This window comes from Paramormyrops kingsleyae, chromosome 16 (genome assembly GCF_048594095.1).
Source record: "Paramormyrops kingsleyae isolate MSU_618 chromosome 16, PKINGS_0.4, whole genome shotgun sequence".
NCBI classification, from domain to species: Eukaryota; Metazoa; Chordata; class Actinopteri; order Osteoglossiformes; family Mormyridae; genus Paramormyrops; species Paramormyrops kingsleyae.
In genome coordinates, this window is record NC_132812.1 from 13,397,268 (window position 1) to 13,406,264 (window position 8,997).

An 8,997-nucleotide genomic window follows, 5' to 3' on the forward strand; every position below is an offset into this window, starting at 1 on the left:
ATAATTTCAACTTACCAACAGGATTCAGAGCCAGCAATGGTCTTGATGCTTCACTGGCTTTGCTCAATCCAGCAATATTCATTGCATATACTCTGAATTGATATTCAAGTCCTTCAATGAGAGAGGACACTTTGAAGTGGCGCTCAATGCATGGAATCTTGTTCTCCCTCACCCAAAGAATGGTATTACGCTCTTTTTTCTCGATCCAATACCCAGTCACTTGGCTGCCACCATCGTGATATGGCGCTTCCCAGCAAATAGTCATAGCATTTGCAGTAACTGACAATACATCTGGTCGTGATGGTGGACTAGGTGGAACTGTAATTAGAAGCGGGCCATAGTAATCAATGTTCACGTCATTTGACTTTATGTAAACTGAAAACATTAATTATTTCAAAACAAAAACAAAAACTCACCAAATGGATGCTCAGCAACAATAGCTTGAGATTCAATTGATTTGCTCACACCAAATCTGTTCTCAGCACAGACACGGAATGTGTACTCCATGTATTTGGTAAGATGAGTAACTTTAATTGTAGTTCGTTTCACACTGGAGTTCACAAGCTGCCATGTAGTAGACGCAGACTCACGCTTTTCCACAATGTAGTTGGTGACATCCGTTCCACCATCATCTTCAGGTTCAGTCCATGTCAATACACAGGACTCCGAAGATATGGATGACACTTCAACAGGCCCTACTGGTGGCCCTGGTCTTCCAACAACATTAACAGTAACAGTGAAGGTTTTGGTTCCTGCAATATTTTCAAGAATAAGGTAATATTTTCCACTATCGCCTCTCATGGAGTCCTTCACTGTCAAATATGTTCTCTCTTTTGTGGTCTTAATTAAGATCCGGTCGGTTTCCTTTAGTTTCATTTCTTCAAGTTTCCAAGTTACCTTAGGAGCTGGTCTTCCACTAATAGGAACATCTATAGTGAATGTACTTCCCGTTTTGCATGTGATAAGTTGATTGGTGATTCCACTAAGATCTGCAGTTGGCTCAATGCGAGGCTCTTTAATTATTACAGAGGCAAAAGCATCTCTTGGATCACTGAGGCCTGCATCATTCTTTGCTTTTACACGGAAGTCGTATTCTGTGTTCTCAACTAGACCCTCAATAACCATGTGTAGAGATTTAGTTTGACCTCCAAAAACCCAATGATCAGAGCCCTTAGCTTTTGTCTCAACAATATAGCCTGTGATGCGACTCCCGCCATCATGTTCAGGTTTTAGCCAGGCCAAGGTAGCAGTAGAATTAGATGTATCAATAATATCCAGTCGTTTAGGTGGAGCAGGTTCTTCAGTGGCAATGATGGCCTCTGACATTTCATAAGCTTCACCCAGTCCAAACTGATTTTCTGCCATAACTCTAAAAAGGTATGGTACACCTATTGCAAGATTGGTAACTCTCAATATTTGTCGAGAGCATTTAATACTAACTTCCTGCCAGCTAAGACGACTAGCTTCACGTTTCTCAATGACATAATGCTGAATTCGAGCTCCACCATCATTGAGTGGGGCATCCCACATCAGTGTCAAAGCTCCTCTTGTGACATCCTTGAATGTGAGAGGTCCTGGTGGTCCAGGTGTATCTAGCACCTTCACTGTAAAAGTAATAGATTTGCGGCCACTATTATTTTCAAGTGATAATGTGTACTTTCCAGCATCATATCTGGTACAGCTCTCAATAGTCAAAGTACTCGATGTTTCTGTGGTATTAATATCAGCCATCACCCCAATCTCTCCATCTGCTTTTGTCCATGTGGCAAGAGGAGGAGGTTTTCCTTTAAAGGGTATATGAAGAGTGACTGTTCCTCCATTCTTCACAATATGGGTCTGTTTGAAGCTGGCATCAATGTCAATTTCTGGTGATGTAAGTCTGTCTACAGTTTGAACTGCATTAGGAATTTCGGAGGTTTCTCCTTTTCCAGCTCCATTAACGGCACAGACTCTGAATTTATATTCCTCACCAGCTTCCAAATCAGTAACAGTATAATAGGTATTAATGCAAGTTGAGGTATTAACTCTGTGCCATTCTTCTAGACTTGCCTTACACATCTCAATGATGTACCCAATGATCTCCATACCACCATCAAACACAGGCTTTGTCCATTCCAAACTGACAGATGTCTTTGACGAATCTGTAACCTTCACAACAGTTGGAGCACTTGGTGGACTTGTTGGTTCTTTGCATTTGAAAAGTCTTGAGGTACTACTTGGTGGTCCTATTCCAGCATTATTTTCTGCCATTACATGGAATTCATATTCATTACCTTCAGTAAGATTTGTTACTCTGTATCTAAGTTCAGCGATGGGTCTCTTTGATGACACCCTCACCCAGCGCATGCTCTTCTTTTCACGTCTTTCCAGAATGTATTGTTTGATTTCATTTCCTCCATCTGATCTTGGTCTGGTCCATGAAAGAGTAATACTATTTCCTGTGATATGGGTTGCATCAGGTGTGCCAGGAGCATCTGGTACAGCTGTGAAACAACAAATATGTTACAGAAACAAAATTCATGAAGATATAGAGGTAGATTTTTTTAAATTATATTTAAATTTAAACTTACTAAATTGCATCTCTGCTATTACGGGATCAGAGTCCATCGGTTTACCAACTCCAAACTTATTGATTGCAGAAACTCGGAATTGGTACTCATTGCCCTTGATTAGCTTGGTGGCATTGAATGAGCAGGCTTCACACTCGTCTGTTACAAGGGCCCAGGAAATCCGAGATGTCTCACGCTTTTCAATCCTATAATGAGTAATGGCAGCACAGCCATCATTTTCAGGTGGGCTCCACCAGATTGTTGCTTTCTCTGCTGAGATATTTGTGAACCTGATTGGCCCAACAGGTGGTCCAGGTGTATCTGAATTAGACAAAGAAATAATATATTTTACAAAATAAATAATCACCCTAAGATAACGAAACATAACGCAAAACGATCTGAAAGAAATATAAACCTTGAACTCTGACAAGAATATCCTCTTTCTTAGTTCCAGCACTATTTTTGGCCTCCACAGTGTATACACCACGGTGATTGCGGTCAGAATCTCTGATGAAGACCGTGCTCGATCCAATAGCTGTTGTGACCTCAATCATCATCTTCTTGTCAATTTCTTTTCCATCCTTAAACCATGTGACTTGAGGTAGAGGACTTCCAGTGATATTTACATTGATTGTAATATTTTCACCTGCTTTTACTGTTATACACTTCTCTGCAGCAAACTCAATGTCCGGAGAAACTAAGACAAAAAAATAATAATAAATATTAATTATTAAATTGGAAAACATTATGTTAATGAGAGTATGTAAAAAACAATAAAATCTTTAAAATAGTATATGCTTACCACTTTCATCTCTGGTCATAATATAACCAGATGACTGGGAGGGGGGGCTAACTGTGCCAACTGCATTTCTTGCAATCACTCTGAATTCATACCGATCACCTGCAGCAAGTCCTGTTACTGTGAACTGGCATTCACTGATATCAACAAAGTTACATCTTAACCAACGTCCCCGTCCCTGGCGCCGCTCAACAGTGTATGCCACTATTCTGCTGCCTCCATCATGTTTGGGTATATCCCATTTCAGTGTAACGGATTCTCTTGTCACATCAATGCAATTAGGTGTACCTGGTGGGTCTAAATTGGAAAGATACTATTAGTAACCCTAGTAACTCTACAACTAAGCATTCACCAATAAAAAATAAACCAAACTTATACTTACCAACTGGAGATATTGCCAGGGTGTGCTTGCTAGTTTCACTAGCTGGACTCATGCCAGCATTATTTTGTGCAAACACTTTAAATTGATATTCTAAACCTTCAATAAGCCCAATAATTCTATACTCTCTGCCAGATATCGCTGTTGTATTAACTTTGGTCCAGAGAAGGCTGTTCCTGTCCTTCTTCTCCACGTGGTATCCAGTAATTGGTGAACCACCATCATAACCAGGTGCTTCCCATTGAATAGTCATGCCATCACTAGTGACATTGTAAACAACTGGTCTTCCTGGTGGTCCTGGTGGTTTGTACTGGTGTTGAGCAACCACGGCTTCTGAAGGCAGGGCCTCACTCACACCATATTTATTTTCTGCACGTACTCTGAATTGGTATTCTGTTCCTTTAATCAAGTTAGGTATCTTAAATGTTGTCCTAACTACACTTGAGCAAACCATCTTCCAAGCAGCCTGAGAAGTTTCCCGTTTCTCCACACTGTAGCATGTTATTTCTCCACCCCCATCATCATTTGGTTCATTCCAGGAGATGATAATGCCCTGTGCTTTAATTTCATCAAATTTGATGGGGCCAATAGGGGAAGAAGGTGGTCCAAGGGTAATAACTTGAATATTGAATGAATTTTTGCTGATTTTGTTATCAAGGGTAAGTGTATACTTCCCTGCATTATCCTTTCTTACATTTCTAATAGTGAGGGCAGCTTTATTTTCTGTTAACCTCAAACGCACCTGCTCACTCTCCTTCAATGGAATATCATCTTTCAACCACTGTGTAACTGGTTTTGGTTTACCCTTGTATGGTAGTTCAATGTTAACAGTTTGTCCAATACGCACACTAACTTCATTCCCGGGGTAATCAATAAGGTCTGCTTCTGGTGGTATAATTATTTCTTGCACTGTGACAGGTCCAACTTGAGAATAGTCACTTTGGCCTTTCTCATTCTTGGAGTAGACTCGGAAATCCATGACTGTAAGCTCTTTCAGGTTTGTGACCTCATATTGACAGCGTTTAGAAGTGCCAGCTACTGTCCACTCTTTTTCATCCCTTGCTTTGTTTGAAATGACATAATCTGAGACATGGCTGCCACCATCATGATCAGGTTTTGTCCACTGTAGTATTACTGATGTTTTTGTGGTGTCCTTTATCATGAGGTCTTTGACTGGACCAGGTGTCTCAGTAGCCCTCACGGGATCAACTGTTTCACAAGGATCACCAACTCCATTTTCATTCTCAGCTGAAACACGGAAGAAATAGCAAATTTCCTCAGAAAGGCCTTCAATTTTATATGTCGTGTTTGAGCACTCAGTTGTCACATTAGAATAAGATTTCTTTGTAGAATCCCTCTTTTCAATTATATAATTGGTGATTGCAGAACCACCATCAATCAGAGGTGGCTCCCAGCTTAAAGTTGCTTTCCCACGAGAAACATTCTTCACTACTAGTCTTTGGCAAGACGATGGAGTGTCAAGTACTTTAACAGACACTGTTATTGTTTTGGGCTCCCCCACACCATTTTCAATCTCAAGATGATATTTGCCAGAGTCATCACGAGACACTTTTGGAATTATAAGAACAGTTGATGATTCTGTATTGTGAATATTGTACTTTGGATCACTGCTAATGTTCCTGTCTGCCCTTCTCCAGGTGACATTTGGCACAGGTCTTCCTTTCAGTGGAATTCTGACTTCAAGGTCCTTTCCTGCCTTGACCATATATTGGGTTGTCATTGAGGCATCAATATCAAAGTCAGCTTCCTCTGTAAAAATTAAAATAATAATGTTAAATAATGCTATAATTCAAGTACTACTGCTACTACTACTACTAATAATAATAATAACAGATAATAATAAACAAACAAATAAATAAATAGTTAAGAAAAATACAAACCAAGAATATCCTTAGCTTGAACAGGCTGAGCCATTTCTATTGGCTTTCCAGATCCGACACAGTTTACAGCAGAGACACGGAAAAAGTAGTTGATTCCAGGTTTAAGGTGAGGCACAACATACTCTGTGGTTCTCACTTCACCCCTGGAGCTAATAACAAGCCAGTCTTGCTCATCAGCCATTCTTTGCTCAACAATATAGCTTGTAATCTCACTGCCACCATCATACACAGGCTTCACCCATCCAAGGGTAATAGATGTTTTGGTTGAGTCAACCACTTTAAGTTTAGTAGGATCACTTGGTGGGTCTGCAAATGAGAAAATGATGAGTGAAATCAAAGATCACACAATTTTAAGAAGCAATAAGCATTATTAGGTGAAATTAAAAATGACAATATTTACCAACTGGATCAGATGCTTTATAAAAATCAGACACATTTGAATATGGGCCTGAACCCGCTTTATTGATTGCGCAGACACGGTACTGATATTCATTCCCTTCTGTAAGGTTTGTAACTTTCTGTCTTGTGTCACGAATGGGATTTTTGATGACCTTAAACCAACTTAGACTCTTCTTCTCACGCTTTTCCAGGAAATAACCATTAATATCACTACCACCATCATCATGTGGTCTCTCCCAAACCACTGTCATTGTTGACCTAGTAATCATTGAGACTGAAGGCATGGTGGGCTTTCCAGGAGGAACTGAAATGAAAAATTCAAAATAAAAGTTAAAGTGTTTCTAATACATGTTTAAAATTAGCTGTAATGTTGCTTTTCTTACCAAATGAATTCCTTGCAATAACTGGCTCAGACTCCAAAGGATCTCCAACTCCATATTTGTTAACACCTCTGATACGGAAGATGTATTCATTTCCTTTAATCAAGTTTTGAACAGACATGATACATTCTTCCAGTTTTTCAGATACAATAGACCATAGAATCCTGCTTGTTTCTCGTTTTTCTACAATGTAGTGGGTGACCATTGCTCCACCCTCATCTGTCGGGGGATCCCACATTATGGTAATCTTCTCTGCTGTAACAGTCTTGAATTGTATAGTTCTAGCTGGAGGTCCTGGTTTGTCTGCAAAAATACAGTATTGTGAGAAAAATGCACATTTTCAATTTTTATATTACTCAAAGCATTCTTCATAAACTGCTTATCCAGCAAAGGGTAACAGTAAAAAACATTTTTTTTTCATTGAAATATGAAATGCACACCTAAAATCTGTAGCCTGACGGTTGCAGATATGGATCCCAAAGAGTTCTTGATTTTCATTTCATAAGTGCCACTGTTTACACGACTTGCATCCTTGATAAAAATGCTAGAGTCATCCATGCTGCTCACAATTGATAGCTGAGCACTTGGTTTCAGTTCCTTTCCATCTTTATACCACTCAATTGTTGGTCGAGGCTTTGCAATAATTCCAAACTTAAGATGAACATCTGCTCCTGCCTTGTATTTCACAACATCCAAATACTCTGGAGGTATGTCAATCTCAGGGGCACCTGAAATATAAAAAACTTTTTCATAGAAACAGAAATAATAAACTAATAATTATTTATCTAGGAAATAAATAACACTTACCGTATGTATCAACACATGTGACTGGTCCGGCAATAAGTGATGGATTGCTTACAGAACCAACTGCATTCTTTGCAAAGACTCTGAATTCATAGGACTGATCCTGTGTCAAACCCGACACAGTGAATTTTGTGTCTGCAACATTCATTAGATTTGCCTTTGACCATCTTCCTTTCTGTGATTCTTTGCTCTCAATAATGTATCCAGTGATTTTACTGCCACCATCATAGGGAGGCTTTTCCCAGACAAGGGTAATAGAATTCTTTGTAATGTCAGAAATACGCACATTGATAGGAGGTTCTGGAAAACAAAAATATCTCATTAGAAATCAACTCAAAACAACAAAATACCTAATTAATTTTAAACTATTAACAAAATATTCACCACAGGCATCAATTGCAAGTACTGCATCTGAAGTTTTGCTGGATTCTCCAATGCCAGCTGCATTTTCTGCTGCCACCATAAACTCATAGATCAGGCCAGGGCTGATGTTTGTGACTTTGAAATGTGCAGCACGGATGACAGTTTTGTTAACTTTCTGCCACAAGATGCTGTTTTTGTCTTTCATCTGTAAGTGATATCCAAATACATGGCTTCCGCCATCTGAGACAGGCTCTTTCCAATTGACAGTAATGCTCTCTCTTGTTACAGAAGTCACCCATGGTGTTGATGGGGATCCAGGGATTGCTAATATTGAAGAAAAAAATATGAATACTTTCTGTAAAATTGTAAAAACACAGAAATATAAAATTAATATTAAGAGAAGCAGATAACTTACTGTACGGCAGTTCCACTCTGACAGCTAGAGAGTCCAGGTGATCACTGATGCCAAAGCGATTTTCTGCCTTGATTCTGAACTGAAACTCTTCACCTGTTGTCAGCTTCATGATCTTAATAGTACCCCTTGCTACTGCCGATGATACTTCTGTCCAGTTGGCAGTTGTTGTCTCACGTTTGTATACAATATAGTTAGTCACTGGGCTTCCACCATCATATAGGGGAGGAAGCCATTTCAAACTTACACTGCTTTCGGTAACATCACTAATATCCACTGGACCAATCGGAGGACTTGGTCTGTCCAATACCACAATATTAACAAAAGACTTGGTAGTTCCACTTGTGTTGGAGGCAGTGATGTCATACCTTCCAGCATCATGAGCAATACTTTCTCGAAGGCAAATAATGAGACCTTCAGGAGTTACTTCTGAATTAAATCTCATTGTTGATTTCAGAACAACATTGTCTTTTGATATAGAAATCTTTGGCAGAGGTTTACCAGTAAGAGGAATTTCAAATTTCAGGTTTGATCCTGCTTTAACATATACAGTATTGTGAGGGAAATCTTTCATATTAATTTCTGGAGATTCTACAAAAGAGACAACAAAAATAAAAAGATCAGTATTTATCTCGATATCACACTTATAAAGAATCAGTGTCCAAAGTATTTGCCAATAACTTACCAAGCTGATCTTTTACAAGTACTGGTAAGACCATCTCTTTGGCTTCACTTAGACCAGCATGGTTTTCAGCACGGACTCTGAAGAAATATTCAGCATTTTCCCTCAGACCACAGACAGTATAGTGGGTGGATTTGACCACGCCACACTTTACCCACTTCTCTTGGCCCTTTTCAAGAGCCTCTATCAGATAACTGGTGATTCTGCTTCCTCCATCATGCTCTGGTTTACACCATGCTAATGAGACACTGTCCTTTGTAACATCAGTAACTCCAAGCTTTGGAGGTGGACTTGGTTTTTCTGAAATAAGAGTGAAATGTTATATTTTT

General features: G+C 39.3%; 1 protein-coding gene across 1 annotated transcript in view; it reads right to left on the reverse strand.

The window, feature by feature from the left end:
• Positions 1–8,997, reverse strand: part of LOC111838612 (titin-like) — a 191,717-nt gene that overhangs the window by 18,339 nt on the left and 164,381 nt on the right. The window contains exons 212-225 of the mRNA XM_072700423.1: positions 8,672–8,968; positions 7,990–8,577; positions 7,596–7,898; positions 7,215–7,511; positions 6,848–7,135; positions 6,411–6,710; positions 6,029–6,331; positions 5,629–5,934; positions 3,731–5,497; positions 3,352–3,645; positions 2,965–3,246; positions 2,571–2,870; positions 417–2,483; positions 16–318 (exon numbers count right to left, since the gene is read on the reverse strand). Coding sequence (XP_072556524.1) covers positions 16–318; positions 417–2,483; positions 2,571–2,870; positions 2,965–3,246; positions 3,352–3,645; positions 3,731–5,497; positions 5,629–5,934; positions 6,029–6,331; positions 6,411–6,710; positions 6,848–7,135; positions 7,215–7,511; positions 7,596–7,898; positions 7,990–8,577; positions 8,672–8,968 — 7,695 coding nt within the window. The remainder of the gene's footprint in view (positions 1–15; positions 319–416; positions 2,484–2,570; positions 2,871–2,964; positions 3,247–3,351; positions 3,646–3,730; positions 5,498–5,628; positions 5,935–6,028; positions 6,332–6,410; positions 6,711–6,847; positions 7,136–7,214; positions 7,512–7,595; positions 7,899–7,989; positions 8,578–8,671; positions 8,969–8,997) is intronic.